Genomic DNA, 24,346 nt, shown 5'->3' on the forward strand with positions numbered 1-24,346 from the left:
TTAATACTGATCTCTGTTCATAGGTGTGAAAGAAGAGTATCAAATTTCTGCTCCTTATTTAGACAATGTATGAAGTATTTAAAGTGCCATGTGAGGCACAAGTAAAACATGAATTCAGATATTTTCAAAACATGACTATAAAAGAAAATTGAAGAGATTTAGTATACATGATGAAATTTAGCAGTCATGATTGAAACAGATCTCTTCCATTAATATCCATAAATCTTGATGAAAGCATAAACACCATTTAAAGCTTCTCACAAGAATGGGAGAAAAAGCCTTTTAAATAATGCTCTATTTTACTTTGGTGTCTCAGTATGGGTAAAAAAAAAAAAAAATACTTAAATACAAATAAAAATGGGAAATTGGAATAAAAACTGTCTTAGGAATAAAGTGCTATGAAACAAGGACAAAAAAGTTTTGGTTTAATATGCTCATTTGTATTGATATCTGATATATGAGATGATTAACTCTGAATACTTTCAGGAAACTTAAGTTCATGTTGCCATTTTTCTAATTTACTTTGTCAGAACACAAAGTAGAGATAAGAACTGTATATCACTTCTTCCAAATAACTCTGAGATGAGAGGCAGGAAGTGGGGAACAGAGTAGATTGCTTGGGTTTTTTCTTAGTAAGTAAAACAACTCAATCATAAAATGCACACAGCTGTATCTAAAAGAAAAATGCAAACACAACGTAACCATACTTTATTTGACTGCACCTTATTTAGACAGCTTGCACATTTCAAATCCCATTAAATCTCTCTCTCCAAAAGGATACGGGACAATAGAAGAAAATTATGCAGCAATATCCAGTCATCAAACAGCAGTCCAATATTTTGAGATACACGTGATATTTTATACTCAACTCATATCTGACGTCAATATAATTTATAGTTATGTTTTTACAAACCTGAAAGCCCTGTAACATTTTAGCACTCATTTTAGTGATGTCATGGTGCACTGAAAAGTAACTCTGATGCACTACCAATTTGCTTTTATCTATGCCCCTGAAAAGTGATGAATTTCATGATTCTTAGACACCATAATTAATATACACATCCAGTCTTATACATGTCAGCCAATACCACAACACAGGGCAAGGTAAAGTTAAAACATGTGACAAACAAACTCCTTTACAAAGATTTGTCAAGCAAGTGGAGAGGGTGATTTGGGGAAGAGGCATAAAATATTAAAACCAAATTTTTAATATTTTGTCTTTCTTATTTTAATTTTGCTGGCTTCAACTTCAAAAACTATTGTCTTGTTACTGACCTGTGGATTTCTCTTGAGTAGTTTTATTTTAACATAATGGAAATTGTAATCAGTCCACATATCAAAAATGGTAGTATACCCGTTAGCTTCTTCAATACTAACATATATAGCTTCATGGTAGCATGTATAAAAAATGTTCAGCAGTATTAACTGCCAAACCAGTGTCAGTGGATAGCACAGTCAGTCTTAAAGAGGCAGCACCCCTTTAAAAGAAAGTTGCACCAATTTTGCTCAGGTTTAGCCAAGTGAACTCACTCTATCAATTTTAAATGGAATTTTTCAGATTATTCAAGAAAAATAAAAACCCAATATCAAAAAGTAAATTAATGTTTGATTCCCTTTTAATTGGAATAGAGACTTAATTCTGGTTATCATGTTAAAAGTTAAAATTTTAGTCTACTTAACAATTTTTGAATACCCAATTAAAGACAAAAAGTAGACACTATTATTTAACATACACTAGTCAAACAATACAGCAACCATATGACTTTTTATCACATGGCTACGGTCATGTTTATAAATACCCAATTTGGCAAAACTTAAGTCAATTCAGAGGGAAAGGGTCAGTAGTGATGGTTTCATTGACAACCTGCCAAAAACCTAATTGTTGAACTGAAAATCCAGCATGTGTCTACTTTAGAACTGTCCCCTTTAGTGAGTCAAGCAAATGTATGTTCATCAATAATCATTACCTATGAACCAGCAATTCAAATATAAAGTGGTGAGAGAAAAACTGGTGATGTAAGTACTGTACTGTTTTTTTTTAGTTCAATTCCCTCCATATTAAAAATAACAGAAGCATCACAATAATTGGTATTCCACTAAATGCTAGAGCCCAAATGAAGTTTGACCAAAATCATACTCAAAATGGTCAACTGAAAAGCTGAGTATTATGTGGTCATATTTTAATGTAACCAGTATTCTGCCCATTAAACTTTCAAGAGCAATATAAAATGGAAAGAAAAAGGTTTCTTTAATAATAAGGAACTATAAATGATCCCACCAGCAGAAAGATTTATTTTCACCAAATCTGTATATCTTTATTTTAAAAGTACTTGTTACCATGTTCACTTTCAAGACATTACACTGAGCAAAGAGCAGCTTTCCTTTAAAAAAATAAAAATAAAAAAAAAAGGACAACAAACTTTCCTGAAAGGGGGCTTTTACCAACTGTTAATGGAGGTAGGGTTTTAAAAAAATACAGTAATCATAGTCATAAAATAAAATTCAAACCAAATACTAGAGAAGAAGTAAAGCATATCCAAATGAAAGAAAAAAGCATAGTTTCCTATAAAACATTTTTCACAGAGAATGAATTTTTTTTTCCCATGGGTACCTAGGTTTTCCAGTTAAATAAATTATCATCACAAATTTCCTGACTCAATTGAAAGCAATTAATTTTAAAATCTGTTATAGTGCAGACTGGCCAAAACACAATTTAAGTTATGAGCATAGTGATGGCTACTGAAAACCCATAAGCACTCATTCCAAAAAAAAATTCCATTTCTCACTTTTGTTTTTCTAGGAACTAAGCAAAGTTCCCCCAAGTATTTGCTCAAATAAGTGGAAAGTAAATAAAATCAGTTTAAAGTGGATACAATGCACCTTAAGAGACCAAGAACCAAAAGTGAAACATTTCAAGAAATGAAAGCAATGTGAATCCTAATCAAGTGGGAAAAAATTTCCACCTACATTGTAAAAGCTGTTCTTCACAGCTTAGCAATAATTTTGATTAAATAAAATCATATCACTTTACATTAATTTTCTATTCTTTTCCAAAAATTCCCTCTCTCTCAAAAAAAAGTGCATCCAAAACCCAGCAATTCCCGGCTCCACCGACTTTCTCATCCCCTTTGGAGCCATTTCTCAAAGATTTTCCGAGTAAATTCAACTTCTTACTGTAAAGTAAACCACTCTGTCACTCACCTGGAAAAAGTATCCAAATTATAAAAATCTGAAATAATTTATTATCAAATTTAGAATTTAAATTAAAAAAAAAGTTTGCTTGCAAAGGCCTTAAAAAAAGAAAAGAAAAAGGTAGCATGCATTAAAAAACTAGAGATGAAGACAAATATACTTATCTACACAAGCACTGGCAGACGCAATGTAATTGTTATCTTTACTCATTGTAAGACACAACCAACCCTAAATTTTTCATTCACTAATCACTGAGGTACCAATATTCAAGAATGGAAAATTTAATATTGAAAAAATAAAACCTAAAATTGAAGCTTTCCCCCTACCTCCTTCAGAAAACTATGGCAGGTTTCATGTGAAATGTTAGTATACTTAGAGATTTTTACAATCTACATTGGCTTTTTTAAGGAACAAAAATAATGTTCCACTTACTGGTTCTGTGGTAAAATGATCACTTTGTTATTAATTACATTGTCAGCAGACTTTGCAAATGAACAAACAAATCTTGGCTATCAACTGGCACATCTTGCTGGTACCAAAAAAACTCTTTAAGTTTAAAACAATCTCTTTTAATTCAGAACAAATGCGCCATGCCAAAGTGCAACAAATGTTGTGCGACACTCAATGAGACACTGACAGATAAGAACTGCATGGAAATTACTAAATCCACCTGCAAAGCAATTCTGTACAAATTGCATTGCATGCAAAGGTCGATTCTGAGTGGTTGAAGAGTTGTTCCTTGATGTCAGTTTCTCAACGCAGCCACAATTTAAGTCGCAGTGCATCAACTCCATTTAAATAGTATCTGAACAGCCTCTTATCTCGAACAAAACCAAGATTTTCATAAAGTTTCAAAGCAGACTTATTCGTTATTTCTGTTTCCAAAACAACCTTCAAAAAATAAGAAAAACTAAGTTATAATGTTATATATTTGAAACTAATTTACAATTTCATAATTTGACAAATCACTTATAAACAATTAGATCAAATATTTTTTTTAAAAAAAATACCATACTTAACTTTTTAAAAACTGATAGCTAAAAAGATAAACAGAAAAAAACACACAAAAATAGTCATCAAAAGTTTAATAATAATTCTTTTTGGGGAGAAAGGGGGTGGAAACATGTTCTGTTCTATTGATTTTTGTGATATTTAAAATTTTTAGTAATGAAAATATGTTTCAAACTAAAACAAAGATAAGTTATTTCCCTGTGGATAATAGTAGTGTGACAAAAAGACGGAAAGAAAAAAAAAAAATCAATGGTTTAGAAAATAAACCAGTATTTGAAAGTGTTCACCATTGACCTCCAACTCCTATTTTTTTTTTTAAATAACTACAGGTATTTTACTGTATTTATGTATGTAAAGAACAAGATTAAGTATATATATAAGTTATAATCTACTTATAACTTTGTCCCATATGCAGGAAGTTTTCTTACACAATATACATTCAAACAATAGGTTTACATGCTTGTTGGAGGGGTGCTATATTTTCATTAATTTGTCATCATTTATCCCAATGACAACTACCACACTTGTCTAGAGTCCAGATCAGAGTCTGCAAACTACGGCCCTTGGGTCAAATGTGCCCATGTCTATTTTTGTAAATCAAGTTTTATTGGAACACAGCCAAGGCCATTTGTTTGCATGAGGTTTACGGCTGCTTTCTCCATTTACAAGGACAGATATGAGTAGATGCACCGGAGATCTATGGTCTGCAAAGCCTAAAATATTTACTACTTGGCCTTTTGCAGAGAAAATTTGCTGAACCTAGACCAAAGGTATCCAAACTTTAGTGTACCTTAAGGGCTTGTTAAAAAAGATTGCTTAGCCCTATCCCCAAACTTTCTGACTAGGTTTGGGGTGGGGCCCAAGAATATGTACTTTTTAAAATTGCCAGATGATGCTGGTCAGGGGACTAAATACAATACTTTAAACAGAAAAACACACAAAGTATTATTGCCTTTCTGGGTCTTTTTTAATATTACTGTAGCAATGGCTCTGATGATGAAGAACTGATACTTTTGAAAATTATGTGATTATCTTTACTTAATTTACTTTCCTCTACCAATACATCCTGTATCCCACCCTCCCAACTTTTATATTCATAGCTTATTGCTTTTCTATTGATTCTAAACCTACCTCACTGAGAATTATCAATAGAGTGAGCCATGGTTACTGTTAGAATGTTATAACCCTCAGGTGTTTGGAGTGGAATAAAAAGGGCAAAATATCATTAAACAAAGGCCCAAGTGAAGCCTTTGAGCATGTTCCTATTCTAACTCAAGCTATCAAAAATCTGACAAGAATCAAACAAAAAATGAAATTGAGAAAAGATTGTACCTCAACTCATCATATCCAAAAACTGAACTCATGATTAACTCCTCCTCCATGATCCCATATGTCAGTAACAAGATATCCATCACAATAATGCCTCAAGCCTAAAACCTAGGAGTCATCCTAGAACAGTGGTTCTCAACCTTCCTAATGCCGCGACCCTTTAATACAGTTCCTCATGTTGTGGTGACCCCCAATTTCATTGTTATAAATTGAACATAATTAAAGCATAGTGATTAATCACAAAAACAATATGTAATTATATATGTGTTTTCCGATGGTGTTAGGCGACCCCTGTGAAAGGGTCGTTCGACCCCCAAAGGGGTCGTGACCCACAGGTTGAGAACTGCTGTCCTAGAACCTCTTTTCTTTCCACCCCCCTACTATGTCCAAGCACTGAGTATTTCCATTTTTTCCCTTAAATCTCTCTCAAACTGGTCCTCTTCTTTCTATCCCCATTGATACCACTCTAGTCTGAGCAGCCATCACCTTTCACTGTAAGTACAAGAGCTTCCTAACTCAAAGATCTCCCATTCTCTAAGAAGTGTGACGCTCTTGTTAATTCTCTGCTTGTCCTCAAGATAAAGTCTGTAAATTAAAAATAATCTAAAGAAATCTAAAAGTCCCATCAAAATTTGGTCTCTACCTACCTTGCAAACTTTGTCTCTCCCGTTGCTCTCCAGAATCAACACTAAACTTTCAGTTTCTGGAATCTACTGAGATCTTTCCTACCTTAAACCTTCACATAATCTGTTTTCTCTGTGTAGAAGTATGCTCTTCCTACCCTCCTTGCTTTTGGCCTTAGCTTGTCACTTCCAGACTGAATCGAGTATATCCCTTTCCGTTTATACAACCTCACAGCACTCTGCACCACTCCTTATTCCACTGCACTCTCATTTAACATTTGATAAGTATGTCATCTCTCTTAGTTGGTGAGCCCAATAATGGCTGTGATTATGGACGGGTACCTCTTTCACAGTTATTTTCTCTGCACCTAACACATTGCCTGACATACAGAAATATCTTAAATATTTATTAATTATATATGTTCTCAGCACCTTTTATTATATTACATAAATATTAAACAAACAAAAGTATTGCCAAGCTTGTAAATGACCGGAGTACTTAAAGAGAAAGCACCATCTTAAGACAATTACTTATGCAATTAAGTCATAGAAGCAAATCACAAGCTAAATACAAACTTTTAAAAGATCTAAAAAGCAAGGATCATGAGAAAATTTCCCTAAGGCCTAAAATAATAGTTGTGTAGCAAACATATTGCTTTAAGATAAAAATAAGAAGTCGCATCTCTCCGCTCTTTAAAAAAACACAGAATTTAATGGCTAATTATTTTGTATCTACAATCTGGTAATAGATTTATTTTGTATATTGTAAATAAATAAATAAATAAATAAGTAAAATTTTTTTAAAAGTAATGTAGGCCACCTAACACTCCAGTCTGATCAATAAAAGTTTTCAGTTTTGAACAATTCACTTGGTTAGTTCCTAGAATTCTGTTTTAGGCCAGCACCTAATTACAACAACTAGTAAAATGTTAAATCAAAACAATTAATATGAGAAGCAATAAAGCTGCAATGACGCAAAACTTGGAACTGATTTCACAGAAATAAAAAGGAGTTTTAATAAAATAGCTGATATTTATCAAAGATTTACTAAATGTTATGGAAAGCATTTTACATGCATTTGTCATTATGGTGTTTTCACAATAACCCTATAAATAATTATTTTCTCTAATTTACAAGTGAATGAAACTCGAGGCCAGTCTCTAAACCTGAACTAGAGCTTAATAGTATTCACTCTTCTATACCTCCCATGATTGGTTTCCAAAGTAAAAACAATGCAGCAAATGGGAGCTCTAACGTATTTAAAACATGATGAAGGAGATCTAAGTCCATGTTCATTAATATTTGGCAATCTAAAATATTCAAAACATCTGCAGCTAACTACGGCTACATAAATACAAACTTGAGGTGCTGAATACATAGAAAAAAAATTTCACAAAGGGCTAACCTTTGCTAAAATGAAAAGAGTCTCTCCGCACACTCACAATTTCTAAACAAAGAGATCATGTATTATTTGACTCAATAAAAAATGCTAGGAAAAAAGTAACTATTTTTTAATACTTAATCACTTACATTCTTATATTTAAAGAGAATCTGGGTTTATACTGGAAATTCACTATAAAACTATTCTTTTAGTGCATATCATGGGAGTATTACATTGGAAGCTGAAGGATAATAAGGTTATTTGGTCCTAAAGAAACTAGGCAGTTGAATTATAGTGAACTTCTACGTATTCTCTTCGCAACAAACCATTGTTAGAATATGCCAAACCATTACAGTTTAGAAAGCCCTTTCTAATATTATAGGCTGGAAGCTCCTAAAGGGAGGACAGGCTTGTTCACTGCTAGAACCTAAGCACTAGCTCACTGTCTGGCACCTCACAGGCTACTCACACTGATATTGCTGAATGAACACCTTTATTGCTCTTCATAACATTCCTTTAAGATCAGAATTACCATCACATTGCATATAGACAAAGAGAGAAATTATAAAAAGTTAAATAACTTGCCTACAATCACACAGCTATACTAAGTGACAGCTCATACACAGTTCTTTAATCAGGCTAAATTAGTTAACCAAAAATCCCTTTAGTTTAAATAACTCCATTTTACTCTGTTCTTTACCTAGCAGCCTCAGTCTCATAGCCAAAATGTTTCCAGTTAAACTAAAAATGTTAAATATATACACTGAGTGGCCAGATTATTATGACCACCTGGTGTTTGTAGGCAAATGAGCTATAATTTCACACTGTAGAGGGCCAGACCATTATAAATAGGGAAGCAGGTTGTTTACCATGACAGTAGAAGTGCTTTTTTTCTGAAGATATGGGTAAACAATGCGATTTAACAGCCTTTGAACATGGGATACACACACACACACACACACACACACACACACACACACACTGAGTGGCCAGATTATTATGACCACCTGACATTTGTAGGCAAATTAGCCGTACACTGCATCGTATGGGATATGGAAGCCGAAGGCCTGTTCGAACACCTTTGCTGTTTGCAGTTACCAAGATAAAATGTCTCCAATTCGCACAGGAACACAAGGATTGGACAGTCGAGCATTGGAAAGAAGTCATGTGGTCCAATGAATCACGTTTCCAGTTGCATCATGCAGATGGCAGAGTGAGAATTTGGTGGAAACAGCATGAAAGCATGCACCCCACATGCATGAGTACAACCCTTCAAGCTGGTGGGAGCAGTGTTATGGTTTGGGGCATGTTTTCCTGGCATGATTTGGGCCCTTTAATTCGTGTGGAACAACGTCTGAATAGCACAACATACCTAAGTATCGTTGCTGATCAACTTCATCCTATCATGTTGATGGCGTATCCCAATGGAGATGGCTTCTTCCAACAAGACAATGCGCCATGCCACGGTGCTCATATTGTGCAGGAGTGGTTTCAAGAACATGAGGGAGACTTTACCTTGCTTAGGTGGCCCCCACAATCACCAGATCTCAATCCAATTGAGCATTTGTGGGATGAAGTTAAAAGAGCCATCAGGCAGCTGGTTCCACAACCATCAAATCTCACAGAACTGGACAGTGCTATGCATCAGGCATGGTGTCAGATTCCTCGCATCACCTTTCAACATCTCGTGGAGTCAATGCCAAGAAGAATTGCCGCAGTACTGAAGGCAAAAGGTGGCCCTACGAAGTACTGATGAGGTGGTCATAATAATCTGGCCACTCATAATAATATATTTCCCACGTTCAAAGGCTGTTAAATCGCTTTGTTTACCCATATCTTCAGAAAAAAATCACTTCTACCGTTGTGGTAAACAACCAGTTTCCCTACTTATAATGGTCTGGCCTTCTAGCAACTTCAGTGCGAAATTATAGCTCATTTGCCTACAAATGTCAGGTGGTCACAATAATCTGGCCACTCAGTGTATAGATCTTAGCAACCTCAACATACAACTTTTTTTTCTTTCCTTAGGTTGAGAGCTTTCACCTTTTCACTTGGAAACACTTTTGGCTTCTCTTTGGCATATCCGCATTACCAAAATTACTACTCTTGCATTTGGGGGCCATTATTAAGTAAAATAAGGGTAACTGGAATACAAGCACTGCAATACTGCAACAGTCAATCTGATAACCAAGATGGCTACTAAGTGACTAATCTGTGGCAAACATACACAGCGTGAACATGCTGGACAAAGGGAGGATTCCGATGGAGCAGTACAACAACAGTGCAAGATTTCATCATGCTACTCAGAACTGCTGGCAATTTAAAATGTATGAATTGTTTATTTCTGAAATTTTCCATTTCATATTTTCAGAGCCTAGTTGACCATGGGTAACTGTGAAACCACAGATAAGTAGAGACTACTATATTACAAAAAGGGAAGTAAAGAAAACCAGAGAAGGTACAATTGATTCTGTCCAGAAGGATTAAAGAAAACTTTAAGGAGTTGTTGATACTTTAGTTGGGTATTAAAGACTGAAGTATTTTAATAAGCAGAGGAAGATAAAGAAGCTACTGGATCAAGCAAATACATCAGTGAGAAAGTAGTTACAATGGAATGGAAGGGGAAGAATCCAAATGAAATGGGATGAAATGGCAATATAAAGTAGAACGAACAAATACACTACCATCAAAAAATAGAAGGGCCCAGCTGGTGTGGCTCAGTGTTTGAGTACTGACCCATGAACCAGGAGGTTTTGGTTCGATTCCCAGTCAGGGCACATGCCCAGGGTTTTGGGCTCAATCCCTAGGAGGAGGCATGCAGGAGGCAGCCAATCAATGATTCTCTCTCATTGACTTTTCTATCTCTCTCTCCCTCTCCCTTCCTCTCTGAAATCAATAAGAAATATATATATTTTTTAAAAAAAGACAAGACTATTTCTACAATAATACATAGATCACTAATTTAGGATTTAACCTTGAGACTAAAACAATATAACCAAAATCTCCATATCATCCCTTTAAACTTTCAAAGTAAAACCAATACTATTTAAACATTTGATCAATTAAGTGAAGCATGTCTCACAGGTAGTGATTATGGAAACTCAGAAAAGGCTTAACCATAAGAAGATAATATCCCTGATCATAGCATCCTTGTTCACTGGAAATCACTCCGCTCAGTAGCAGTAGAGGATCAAAACATAGTTTTATCATGCCAAAGATTTCTCCAAACTGTTACACTACTTTTGCAAAGCCTGACTTTCTTCTGGATGAGCTAAGCCTGTGTGGCTATGGTCCAAATACAGAGACTTATAGTAATAAATGTATGTAAATTTTAGTTACCAGCCATGTAAATTATCAAGGTCACTGTACCTTTTACTTTTTTATATTAAAAGCTGCAAACAATATGAGATCCTCCACCATGTGTAATTATCTTATTTGGAGTAAAATTAAATATCGTTAAATCCTAGACTTCTCTGTGCTGCCCGGTATGTCTGTAGGCCTTCCCATACAACCACCATTTAGGGTGATCTGTCAGAATACAAACTAATGTAAACACGAATCATGAGAATACTCTGCAGTAAATCTCTATATTCTGACAATAAAATGTGTTCATGAGATACCATTAAATGGAAAAACTATTACAGAATAATTGTGATTTCATTTTTTATAAGAAAAGTATTACACAGTTGCATACAGGTGTGCTTAGAAAATGGGAGGATGCACATCATAAGATTAATAGTAGCTATAAGTGGAAAGATGAATGAAGAGTTAAAGAGCATGAGGACAGTGGAAGGTATATTATACCAAAACACACACACACACACACACACACAAAAGGTTAATTTTTGGGTCTAGATTTTGTACAAAAAGGAAAAATTTTTTAAAAAGGCAAGTTACTTATTAAGGTCAGCATGTTGTTGAAAAAAAAATTACTTAATTTCAAGTATTTTGTGAGCTAAGGCACATTTGCCCTCCAATAATAAAGACAACTGTCACTTGTATCACTCATACAGTTACTATACATAAAAATGCAACTTTGTTCCTTCTTAGTCATCATTGCTATACAGACATTTATACTTGCCCTTATTTATACTTATTCCCTCCCAAATTATTCAATAGTAAATCTTAAAAGTCCCAACTATCACCATTATTTACTGAGCACCTACCATGTTTAAAAGCCCAGTGCGATAACATACAAGAAATTTTACCTGCCATAAGGCCTTAGAAAAAAAGCTGAGAGATGCTCTGAGGTTAATATGTAGATGGCTCCACATTAAAAAAGTAGTTGTCTTCACCTACCCTCTAAGCCTTATCATTATTTAATGCTGAGAGATGTTTGTCAAATGTGAAATGTCCTTCATATGAGTTGACAGTTGGCCCAGAGTTAAAAATAAAACTTTTATTTAGAAAGAAACTAAGGCTAATATGTAACTTACAGTAAGTGATAACTTAACTGATAACAAGTCCTCCGAATACCAATTCCTCTGAATACCATTTATTTACTGAAAATGTCTAAGATTTCACCTTTACATTTTGACAAAAAAACAAATTTTAGCTCCCATTATCACCCTAAAATTTGTTCTAGGCCAAAATTCATGTGTTTAAATGATATATAATTTCACTACAAGTTGCATTTGTACATTGCTATAAGACCTGCAGTATAATTATCATGGGATATTTATAAAAATACTCAGTAGATTACTGCCTAAAAGGTCTTAAATATTTAGAAAGACTTACCTCATCACAGTCTCCTTCAACCATGGCATATATAGCTTTCTTAACCAAGTTAGTACCTAGAATATAGATCTGAGTATTAATGAAGGAAAAATGTAATTAGTTTCTTAAAGATACCTAAATTATAACATCATAATAAGCATATAAATGTCAAATGCTGAGTTCTACCTTGAATGCAGATACACAGATTATCTTAAATTGAGAAAAATTTTAGATTTAAAATGAGAGGCCAAGAGAACCTACACATAGCAATATAAGTTTCCTCTTGAAAGACCTAAGCAAGTCCTGATATATTCCTTTTTCTCAGGTGTAATTACTTGCTCCAAGCAGGAGTTTCTGCTATTCTGTTTGAAGGGAAAGGGGAAAAAAGAAAAAGGCAAGATATAATACGGCCAAGCAACCCAGGAACTTCTTGAGCTGGCCAGAACTCACTGCATATGACCCTTAACCAATCTTGCCAAAGATCACACTAGAACTGCTGTGACCCAAAGTAGGCACAAGACACTGGGTTGGTTCCTACAAACCTTATAGTGAGCATGGGGCACACTTAAATCTGGTATTCCCATACTAGAGGCCTGGTGCACGAATTCGTGCATGGGTGGGGTCCCTAGACCTGGTTGACGGTCGCTGGGCCTGGCGCGGAAGGAACAGATGCCGGACGCCGACATCGGTGCCTCACCACCACACAGTTCCCCACCTCCCTCCCTCCTCCTTCCCTCACCGCCATGCCGCCACTGTGGCAGGCCGATTGGGGCCTGCCAGCAGGGTGGAGGGACCATGGGAGGTTGGCATCTGCCCCCTGGTGGTCAGTGCGCATCATAGTGACTGGTCGTTCCGACTGTTTGGTCTTAACAGTCACTTAGGCTTTTATATCTATACTAAAAGGGTAATATGCTAATTAGACTGGGAGACCTTCTGGGAGACCTTCCGGACGTCCTTCCGGACAAAGCCATGGTGGCGGGGCAGAGGCAGTTAGGGGTGATCAGGCCAGGAGGGGAGGGCAGTTGGGGGCGAGTAGGCCAATGGGGGGGGGGGCGCCAGTTGGGGGCAATCATGCTGGCAGGGGGGGCAACTGGGGGTGAGCAGGCCGGCAGGGGAGTGGGGGGGCAGTCAGACAACTCCCAAGGGGTCCCAGATTGGAGAGGGTGCAGGCCGGGCTAAGGGACACACACTCCTCCCCCCCACCCCCCCCCCCCCCCCCCGCACAAATTCCGTGCACCCGGCCACTAGTATATAGATGATGTCAGTGGTGTGTCTGCAAATGTCTAACAAAATATATCTTAGGTTAGGGTCAGATATATTTGGTACATTAAAGGGAAAACAACTGCCAAATGTGAATTTTAAGAAAGAAATCCAAATTTTATAAAAAATCTCTTAATTCCCAAAACATGAGCAAAAACACATTATTTGGGCCAAACAAAATGTCTGAGGGCTCAGATGCAACCTTCAAGCCACTGGCTTCTGCCTTCTGAAACAGCCAGACAATTGCCTATCATTTTCCATGAGTTCTTACCAGCTCTTTTTAATGCATCAAAGTCTCAATCCTGGCTTATATAACAAGCCTGATTCATTAAAAATCTTGGTGGTAAACTATAACACTGTAAGTTGGTTAAACTTAATGTAGTAAGTTTAAAGGTCTCTAGTTATAATGATTCTTAATGATTTCCCAGGATAAATAAGATTGTCTTAAATTGGACAATAATACTAATAGTTGAGAAAAAACTGTTGGTAACTAAATACTGGTATAGGCATCAAATATTCTTTCATGAATACTAACTTAGCTTCAGTACATCCCAGAATTTGACATGCCCAGACAAGAGTACTTGTCAATCTGCTCTTATGTCTTAAACAAAGAGCCAGTAGGTCCTAAATATTAGGACAGGCTTAGATCACAGTCATCTGGGGAAGCTTCAGCCCTCCTTCTATCTAACAAGACAAACAAGATTCTCAGCGGAAGGGGCCTATGTATTTGTTTTTTAATCACCCAGATGACTCTAATGACCATTGTAAGATTAACTGAAAAATGCCAAAAAAAGGTAGACCTAAGAAAGAGATGATTGGGAATGGTAAGAATTCCTTTTCCTGGTCTTCTTTGAATTGTTAATACAATTACTAGTACTAAATAATGGTTAACAATTTCTCCATTATTTTGCCTTCATTGAGGTCCACTTCACTCAAGCATAGACAGCTTAAAGCTATGATCAAGTACCCTAAGAATGCTATCAAAACTGCAGTACTTGGTATAATGCAAAGCATTCTGAACATAGTAAATGTTTGGAGGCAAAAAATGGTAACCTGCTACTTATTAAAAAGATAATCTCTCAAACAATTTTTAAAAATCATTAACAACATTTTGGTTCCCTGGCCAGTGTGGGTCAGTTGGTTGGGGGTCGTCCCTTGCACTGAAAGGTTGCCAACTTGATTCCCCTGTGAGTTTTGGGCTCGAATGAGGGGGGGGGGGGGGGGGGGGTTGAAAGAGGAAGCTCTCACTTCAATGTTTCTCTCTCTCTTAAAAAACACACACACATTTTGGAAATATTTTTAGGTAAAAACAATTTTGATTTTCTTCCCTTAGCATCATGCTCATTTCCACATATTTACACTTAAATCTTCTGCTTCAAAATACAAAAAAGAACTCATACATTCTTTTAATGACATAATATTTTCCTTACCAATGCCATTTCTCCTGTATTTGGAATCCACGGCTAACATGGCTATATAACCTCTGCGGAACATCTTTTTGTGCATGTCCAACTTGCAAACGATGGCACCTACACACTCCTCCCCTACCACGGCCTTAAAAATAAACAAACAATTATGAAGAACATAATGCCACCAGGTACTGCACCCAGGGAAACAGCAACCAACCACTGGTCAGCATTTTTGAGGGAGGAAGAGATAATGAGAATTCTAGCAAGAGAGCAGAAGTTTCAGAAATCTAAATCCTAAAGCTCCTTCAAATGTTCTAGTTTTAAGATCTTTCAACATTCTTTTTTTTTTTTTTTTTTTTTTTTTTTTTTTTTTTTTTTAAATATATTTTATTGATTATTTACAGACAGGAAGGGAGAGGGATAGAGAGTTAGAAACATCGATGAGAGAGAAACATCGATCAGCTGCCTCCTGCACATCTCCTACTGGGGATGTGCCCGCAACCCAGATACATGCCCTTGACCGGAATCGAACCCGGGACCTTTCAGTCCGCAGGCCGACGCTCTATCCACCGAGCCAAACCGGTTTCGGCTCAACATTCTTTAAAACATGAATTTCTTATGCTTATTATCAAAGCATGGGGGGAAAAAGCAAAATTCCATAGGTAAACATTCAAGTGCTTTTTAAAGGTCTCTAGTTATAATTAGCTTTATAAGAGGTTTATAATTATATTATTTGCAATAAATACATATTTAAGATTTGGGAAGGAGGAACATGTGAAAATAGCTTTTTAAAGAAAAAGTCTTCATTAGGATATGATAAAATATTGTGAAACTTGTTTACTGGCAGAGTACAATAACTTTAAGTTTATAATAAAGCTTTTGTGAAAGATATGACATGATTTATACTTGAACAGTAAATTTTGATCAGGAAAGAAATGTAAAATATTTTCAGAAAAAGGATTGTTTTAAGGTATTCCTTGGATCCTAATCAAGGGGTTTTTGTTATTGAGATACTACAAAGAGTAGATGGAAGATGGATATACAATGGTCTAATTTTTAGGACACTCTTGACAGTGAAGTCATTATCATAAAGCTCATAGTATACATAGAACTCAAAATCAGAGCTTTCTATTTAAACAAAAATGTACAGCTTTCCAGAGTAATTAAGATTTCCATATTTTTTTTGAAAACTAAAAATATGGCTTTCAAAAATTCTATCACTGATAAAATGTTCTAGTAATACTATATATAGTCTGGTCAATATAAATAGGGCAATAGCTCCAATTGTTTAATAATGTGTCAGCTAGAAATACTTGCTGTTAAAAGCCCTTATTAGAAAAAAAATGAAAACTTCAAACTATCTCTTAATAATATTAACTTTTCAGAAGAAACTATTTCAAAAACAAAAAATAAGTAAAGCCCAATTTATACTTAATACCTATTTTAATTTAAATCTGTTGTAAGATTGTTTTAGTCCATCATTCTATAATTTGATTACAAAACCCTTTTCAAAAAAAACACTGTGGAGAAATCTTTTAGGCACGATAATTCTAATCCATTTCATGCAAATCTAAATTAGGTCAGAAAAATCCTTTTAAAGGAATCTTAAATTCAACAATCCACACTAATTAATTTATGTTTTATCACACAATCCAAAACCATTTGGGGCCATTTTCATTCATGATATATCAATCTGGTTCTTTCAAAATCTTTTGAAAACCTGAAATTTATGCAAAAATTGCTTGAACTTTTTAACATGAAAACTCACTTCAAACATATATGTGTGGTTGTGGTGCGCATGTGGACATACCACAGACCAAATGGTATATTAAAATAAATTGGGGCCTGACCTCATTAGCTAGGGAAAATGGAAATCTATGTAAATCTCTGATACAAAACTGTAGAATAACTACTTTTAACAGTGAATAAACCATCTAAAAGAGGACAATTTTAAAACCACTACATACAATACAGCTGGACAATACTTTCAAATTATATAGAAATTTCAAACAAATCTTTGTCCTTTGACCAAGAAAATAACAAGCAAAAGTATATTAGGTCCCTCTTGGACTAGATTGATTTCTTCCTAATTAAGAATCTATAGGAGCAAGAATCAAGTTGTACATATCATTTAAAAATAAAAGCCCAATATATAATATATTATTATTAACAAGATGTTGGTAGTGAGGAAGGCCAATGCTATTTTTTCTTGATAAATTGCTGATGAATATACACTTACAAGAATTACTAAATTACTTGTTAATTTTTTCCAAATAAAAGCTTCTGCTATTAAATGTGTTCTTTTTTCAGATGGTAACTGAAAAATTCCTGGCAAGACTTAACTCTAAAGACCAAAGGCTTATCAATCTATAATATAGATATAAAATATAAATTGTGTGAAATCCAGAGAATCCCAAATTCCAGAACACTACAAATAGGAAAGAAGTGTCGTTTCCAGAGGAAGCCAGAAAGTTAAATTTAGAACAAATAAATGGAAGTAGTATACATCACTGGTAATAAGTTTAAGAAGTTCGAAAACGCACCAACTGCAGTTCAAAATATCATGAACTGCCATGAGAAATTAGTTAAGTACAGAGTGACATTGCCTCCAAGTTGTACAGTACTCTACTTTCACATGTTACAATTATTAGAAAGAATCAGAAGAAACTATCATTTGGGCCTGGCCGGGACTTTCAGTTAGTTGGAGCGTCATCCTGTACACCAAAAGGTTGTAGGTTCGATTCCCAGTCAGTGCAAATACCTAGGTTTCAGGTTCAATCCCCAGTCAGGGCTCATCATGTAGGAGGCAACAAGATGTTTCTCTCTCTTCCTTCCCTTCTCTCTAAAAATCAATAAAAATATGCCCTCCAGTGAGAATTTAAAAAAGCAACGACCCTGTCATTTGTGTTAGTCAAATATGGTCAAGAATTGGCAATTTTCTAAGGTTCAACCTCAGATATTTCATTTAATCCATTACAGGTTACTCATGAAACCAGGAGTATTTTGGAGGTTTCTAATCACTTGAGATTGATGTTTGTAAGGACATCTGTCCCTTAAGAAGTATAACTTTGGGACATAATGATCTTCACTGAATAGACCAAGGGCATGTCATTTTTCAGGTTCTTGTTTCCATGTGGCCAGGAGACCTGAGTTCTAGCTTTACCTTCCTGCCACTGAATATCTAGAGATTTAAACATTTTAAAGTCACTCTGGCCCATAATTTTTTTCATTAATAAAATAAATCTGAGCTAGATTATCTCTAGGATCCTTTACAGTTCTAAAATGATATGATTCAAAGTAAACATACACATAATATTTGTTTTAAATTAGTTCTTATGGGAAATTCTAATTTTTTAAATGTCAATAAAAAGGCCCGAGGCTACATAGCCTCTAATTGTTCAGCCATCATTTTATGTTCCACACCACCAGATTCATACTTGCACTAGTAAATCTTATAGGTCAACCACTTTTTCATATTTCAATTTCTAGATACTCAGAATTTAATGTTAAACAAATTGACTCTTAAGGGTTAAAGCACAAATTAACTGGCGAATTGGGAGGAGTCTATATAAAATCAAAACTAAAGTTTACTAATATTAAGTTTATCAGAGTCTAAAATGGCAGAGAAAGGTCTAGGTAATATGAGAACTCAAAAGTTGACTAAATATCATATACAGTGGTGGGCAAAAGGTTTACAGTTGTTCGTATGGAAAAATAACAATTTATAAATAATAATATAAGAATCAACTGTGTTTCATGTACTCACAACTGTAAACCTACTTTTACCCACCCCTCTATATACAACTATTTTCTGAAATTAACAGAAATAAATATACTATTTCAATTTAAAGTGTACCTCACTTGTATGCTTCTGTGGGTCAATTTACAGTTAAAGTCAATCTATAATATTTAGCAATTACAATGGAATTTGATATGACATTTATAATACTGCCAAAAAAATCATTTTCCCATTTTTGGATACAATGGTTAGACTCCTAAGAGGAGTTTCATAGAATATAAAATAGTTCCCACAGTTTAAAAAAAATACTAAACTTAAGTTTAGCAAAGTGAACACTTAGAAAATAGCAGAACAACCATTATTTACAATACTGAGAATATATTTTTAGGTTATCACTAAGTTACAGAATAAAAAAGATGGATTTCTTAAGTATTGTTAAAATGTCTTGCAGGGAATTACCAAGTGCAACTAAATCAATGCTGAAACGATAAATAATAGTAGTAGCTTTTCCCTTTACATATCATAAAATGCTCCTTTAAAGCACGTTGCATTTCAGTAAAATTCAATGGAAACAATGTATTTGTGAGTATATGATACAAAGCATATACTTGCCGTTAATATAAGTGAAAGGTTTCAAAAGAAGTGAAACTGGTCAATATAATTGGAAAGAAACTATTGGACCACGAGCATTATGTAAAGCTTAAAAAAATTGTTCCGCTTATTTGTAGCCCCGTCTTTTTTGCTTACAGATAAACAAGAATTTTGTCAATTATACTTGACACAAGCCAGTATTACTACTAGCATTTAGGCATAAATATGACCAGTTTCTTAAAAAGAAAAAAAATTAAGTTAGTAATTTCACACTTTAAGTTTCCTACATTTCACAAGAGGGTATTTTTGTTCAAGTTTCAGGAGTTTTCTAGCCACCAGAAGCGTTCGTAGCACCATCTGCAATCACGTACCAGAAGGCAGTCTGGCTACAACTGTCAATTGTCCTGCTGAAGTAAAGGAACCAATCTCCGTCATTACAGAATATGCTAGTGAGATTTCATTCTCCAGGGCGGCCGCAGCAAGTTTACTGACAAATCACGTTTCCCCAAAACATGTTTATGCACACACTCTTCCCTGATTAGAGCTGTAATTGAGAGATTAATAAGGTCTGCATCCGAACAGAATCGTGTTCAAATTAAATGACTGCAGAGCACTTGGAGGAGGAGGGAGGGTAATTAAAGAGGTTAAACAGTATTATAAGCGAATGCAAACAGGATAGAAGACCCCCCGGCACGCAGCGGCACAGGCTTGCTGCACTGAACATCGGCATCAAGGTAACCCGGGTCACGACTTCTTACCTTCCGAAGTTTCACCGAGCACCTAGGAGGGAGCACACGCACCTGACAGCGCGTGGCACGCACCACGCCAGGCAGGCTAGATCCACGGCCACTCTCTGCCCTCACACTCCCTGCCCTGCAACGGCCTGGCTCTCTCCGACGGGTTCACCCTCCTCTCCTGCCATCCACTTACCAAGAAACACAGCTGTGGCCAGTTGTGGATAAAATATCTATAGGTATAAATGGAGTAGGGTTCAGACAGATCTTTGGTGATCAGTCTCATGATATCGGGCATTTGCAGCTCGGATTCATATCGGACATAACGTATCGTCCGATCCTCCCCGGGCTCCGCCTCCCGGCTGGAGGGGCTCCTCAAACTGCAGCCGGCGGTCAGGGAGGAAGACAGCAGCCGCACCTGCTCGTCCTCCTCCTCCTCCTGCTCCTGCTCGGCGCCCTCCGCCAGTCCATTGCGGGCCGCCGCGGCCTCCGCGGGCCCGGGGAGCGCAGTTCTGGCGTGGCTGGGGAGGCAGCGCGGGGGGCTCTCGCCCGAGCGGACCCCGGCTCCTTTTGTGGCAGTCGCTCTGGGGCCCCCGTCGGGGGTGGCCGTGGTCGCCTCGGCCGCGTTGAAAACCTTGCTCTTGAGCGAGGCGGCCGCCCGGAGGTGCCGCAGTTCGGGGCTGATCAATCCGTTGAGCTGCTGCTCCTGCGGCGGCTGAGGGCACCGGAGGCACGGATGCCCCTTGGCCGCCGCCGTCGCCTCGCCGCCCGCCCGACTCCTGCCGCCGCCGCCGCCGCCTTCGTGCTCCTCGTCGTCCTCCTCGTCCTCGCTGCAGCAGGCGAGGGCGGCCCCCGTCGGGAAGGGACAGCGGAGCTCAGCCGCCGCCGAGGCCGGAGGTGCCGGGGGTGGGAGGAGGCTGCTAGGCCCAGGCGGTACCTCCGCCATCCTAGAGGCAACACACACCGAGAAGGGAGGCCATGAGAGCCGGCCGGCGAGCGCCGAACCCAGGGGGCGCCGAGCAGGGGGCGGTGGAGGTGGGGGGAACAAAGGCAGAAACCGTCCCTCACCGAGGTGCCCCCCAATTCCGCGGCGCCCCCCCTCCCGCTCTTCAGCGCCGCCCAGCTGCTCCGCCGGCCACCGTCCCCGTCCGCCCGGGCCCATCCGCCAGCCCTGTCACCGCCGCCCCTCTCGGCCCCTCCGCGAGGCTCACCCGGCACGGGTCCCCGCCACTCCTCTTTCTCCTCTGCCGCTGCCGCCGCCGCCGCCTCCGCCGCCCAGGCTCCCACTCCGCCGCCGTCGCCGTAAAGCGCCGCGGCTGTTACCCCGGGTAAAGTTTCCTGGGCCTGGCTTTACGACACTTCCCTGCCTGCCGGCTGCCGGGGCCAAGGGAAAGGGGCGTGGAGGGAGGTGACCTGTGGAGGGGCGGGGCCGAGGGTGTGGCCTGCGGGTTTCGGGGGCGGGGCGGGGCGTGCTGGGGGCGGGGCTGCGGGGCGGGAAGTGCAAAAGGCCTGGAAGTCACTCGCTGCGGCCCAGCTCTCCCGGCCTTTAGGGCTCCTCACCGGCGGAGTTGGCCACGCGGGCCGGAGAGGGGCGGGCCGGACCGGCGCTCCGAGTCCGCGCCCGCCGCCCCCACGGAGCTGCCGCCAAGCCCGCCCGGGCATATACCAGACTCGTAAAAATGCGTTTCCTCCGCTGTGTCCTTTTGAACGTTTGCCCTACTTGGGGGGGGGGGGTAGGGAGAGGGGGGGGTGGGAGTGGCGGTTACCCGAGGTCTTAAAAATGGAACCAATCCGGGGAGAAAATCGAAAAGGAGGGAGAGTCAGAATGCGAGTTAAGTTTCACTGGTCTTTGCCCCTTTAAGGCGAGGGAAGGCGGACAGGTGGTCTCCTTCCTCCGTGAGGATCGCCCCCCGCACCCCGCCCGGGACACTGAAGGGAAGTGTGGTTTGCAGGTGTCGGGCTGCAGCACGCCCGCCTGCGGAAGGTTCGGGTGGGAGAGAGCGACTGAAAGAGCGCATTCCAACGCAGAATACAGAGCCTGTATCATAGAAACCTACACTTGAAACCTACACTTGGTGAATAATATATTCTTATTAACCAATGTCACCCCAAGGAATTTAATTTTTAAAAAATCAAAAAAGAACTAAAAAAGTCAATCGGCTGGGGATTTAGAAGAAGAAGAGGAGGAGGAGGAGGAGGAGGAAGAGGAGGAGGAGGAGGAGGAGGAGGAGGAGGAAGAGGAAGAGGAAGAAGAATCCATTCCTAAACCTGTGACACGAGTTGCAATAGGGCCGGGACCACCGGTCCAGAGGCACCCCCCTCCCCCCTCCCGAAGGGCCTGCCTGAGTGAACGCAGCGAGGAAAGACCTGCAGCGCTTGCTCTTTCGCTCTCCGTTCTACGGGGAACGCAGGGAGAGTAACTCTCAGCACATGGGGCAAATCAACTTTGCAAACAAGTGATTTGTAGAACTGGTCAGGTGTGCAGCAGGTGGACGTTTTCAGGGATAGAATTCTATGACTGGTTATGTTTGCAAGTTTTTGCCATAATCTAAGCTATAAAAAGCGGTATGAACTGAGCATAGCTGCTGTTAGATACAATCGTGAAGGTTCTTGTCACCAAAGGAAAAATGATCACTTTACAGATAAAAGTTCAGCTTGTACTGATTCAAAAAAATAATAAAAATTAGTATATGCCAGACACTATTTTAAGTATTTTACATGTTTTATTAATTCATTTATAGTTTTTATTAAAATACTGACATTTGTGTATATATAGACCTAGAAGCTTCTTTATTTCAGCCTTGTTTATAATAGGAAAAAAAAATTCTTAAGTATCTATCTATACAGGAATAGCTAAATAAACTCATAATACATAAATACTATAGAATAATACTGTTCATTGCTATTATTTAAAACATTGACATAGCCCGGCCTGCGTGGCTCAGTGGTTGAGCATCGAACTATGAACCAGGAGGTCATGGTTTGAATCCAGGTCAGGGCACATGACTCCGTTGCAGGCTCAATACCCAGTGTAGGGCGTGCAAGAGGCAGCCGATCAACGATTCCCTCTCATCATTGATGTTTCTATCTGTCTCCCTCTCCCTTCCTCTCTGAAATCAATAAAAATATATATAAAAATAAAACACTGACAGATATATAGGTCCTCTTCCAGTTACTCTGGCTGCATTGCAAATTACCCCACAATGTAGAGCTATAAAACAACTATGTGTTATGCTCACATATTCTGTGGGTAGGAATTCAGACAGCACAGCAGGGTTGACCTTTCTTTGCTCCATTTTGCATAGGGCCTCAGCTGGAATATTTGAAGGTTGTGAAGGGGAATCATCTGAAAACTTTTCACTCTCATGTTGGTGGTAGCTGCAGGCTGGAAGCTGCAGGTTGGAGACCTCAGTTCTATTTCATGTAGAGCTCTTCATGTTATCGCAGTATGGACTGGCCTGAGCTTCCTCACAGCATGATGGCTGGGTTCTAAGGATTAGAGACAGAGAGAGACACACACACAGGGTGGGGGGAGAGAGAGAGAGAGAGAGAGAAGAAGAAGAAGAAGAAGAAGAAGAAGAAGAAGAAGAAGAAGAAGGAGGAGGAGGAGGAGGAGGAGGAGGAGGAGGAGGGAAGGGGGATTCCTTTTTATGACCTAGCCTTAGAAATCTTACAGTCTCAATTCAATTTTGCTGCATTCTATTTATCCACGCCATTACAAAGTCTTTCAGGTTTAAGGGGTAGGGAAATAGACCCTACTTCTTCAGGGGCAGAGGCAAGGTTCTTAAAGAGCATGTGAGACCAGAAGTATTGCTGTGGCTGTTTTTTGAAAATACAAGTTTGCCATAGGTACTTACATTGAAGGACCTCCTAAAACACCTTAAGAGGGCAAAATAAATGAGATGCATAATAAGTAAAATGTGATACCATTCATGGTTTTTTAAAAATACAAAACCCATGTTTCAAATGTTCATAAGTTGCTTAAAGATACATATTTTTCAAACTGAGGCAGGGTGGTAAGAAGCTAGGGAAATTGCCTGACAGGTGGAATAGGGAAAACTGAGACAAAATCATTAGACAAGCTAAACAATTTGAGCAATTCACAGCCAGCTAATGAATTACAGGGGTTTATCTTCCCTAATCAAGGACATTTAAGAAAAATTTGTTTACACATTCCAGACCCTCCCAGGGCAGACTGGCTTTAGATCCCAGTCCTTCTTCAATCACATTCTTTAAAAATAAAACTAACCAGAAAATAACCCTGACCCTTCTATACACGCATTTTGAATCAACATATTGAAGGCCACACCTGGTAAGCTAATGAATATTCTGTTAAGACCCTCCCCTGAGACCTCCCCTAG

The 24,346-nt window shown here is 38.5% G+C and overlaps 1 protein-coding gene across 2 annotated transcripts; it reads right to left on the reverse strand.

Moving 5' to 3' along the window:
- Window positions 1-674: 674 nt before the first annotated feature.
- On the reverse strand, window positions 675-21,336 carry NAA30 (N-alpha-acetyltransferase 30, NatC catalytic subunit). 2 transcript variants are annotated; one of them, XM_070419124.1, is made up of 5 exons: window positions 21,197-21,314; window positions 20,182-20,932; window positions 14,943-15,066; window positions 12,274-12,329; window positions 675-4,083 (listed from the first exon to the last, which is right to left on the reverse strand). In XM_070419124.1, exons 2-5 carry the CDS (start codon window positions 20,929-20,931, stop codon window positions 3,946-3,948), a joined length of 1,068 nt encoding a protein of 355 aa, XP_070275225.1. In that variant the 5' UTR covers window position 20,932; window positions 21,197-21,314; the 3' UTR covers window positions 675-3,945. The 2 variants fall into 2 exon arrangements, with proteins under 2 accessions (XP_070275225.1, XP_070275230.1); XM_070419129.1 differs by having other exon boundaries at window positions 4,041-4,083; window positions 12,274-12,342; window positions 21,197-21,336.
- Between the last annotated feature and the right edge of the window lie 3,010 nt (window positions 21,337-24,346).

This window comes from Myotis yumanensis, unplaced genomic scaffold (genome assembly GCF_028538775.1).
Source record: "Myotis yumanensis isolate MYYU_CA2020_CCGP unplaced genomic scaffold, mMyoYum1.0.hap1 SCAF_1, whole genome shotgun sequence".
Classification (NCBI taxonomy): Eukaryota; Metazoa; Chordata; class Mammalia; order Chiroptera; family Vespertilionidae; genus Myotis; species Myotis yumanensis.

Excerpts from the sequence above, each read along its gene's own strand:
- NAA30 (XM_070419124.1), bottom strand. The coding sequence starts at position 20,931 with ATGGCGGAGGTACCGCCTGGGCCTAGCAGCCTCCTCCCACCCCCGGCA. Across the intron at positions 15,067-20,181 it reads GGCCACAGCTGTGTTTCTTG|GCCGTGGTAGGGGAGGAGTG; the intron begins GTAAGTGGATGG and ends TTTATTTTTAAG. Across the intron at positions 12,330-14,942 it reads ATACAGGAGAAATGGCATTG|GTACTAACTTGGTTAAGAAA; the intron begins GTAAGGAAAATA and ends TCTATATTCTAG.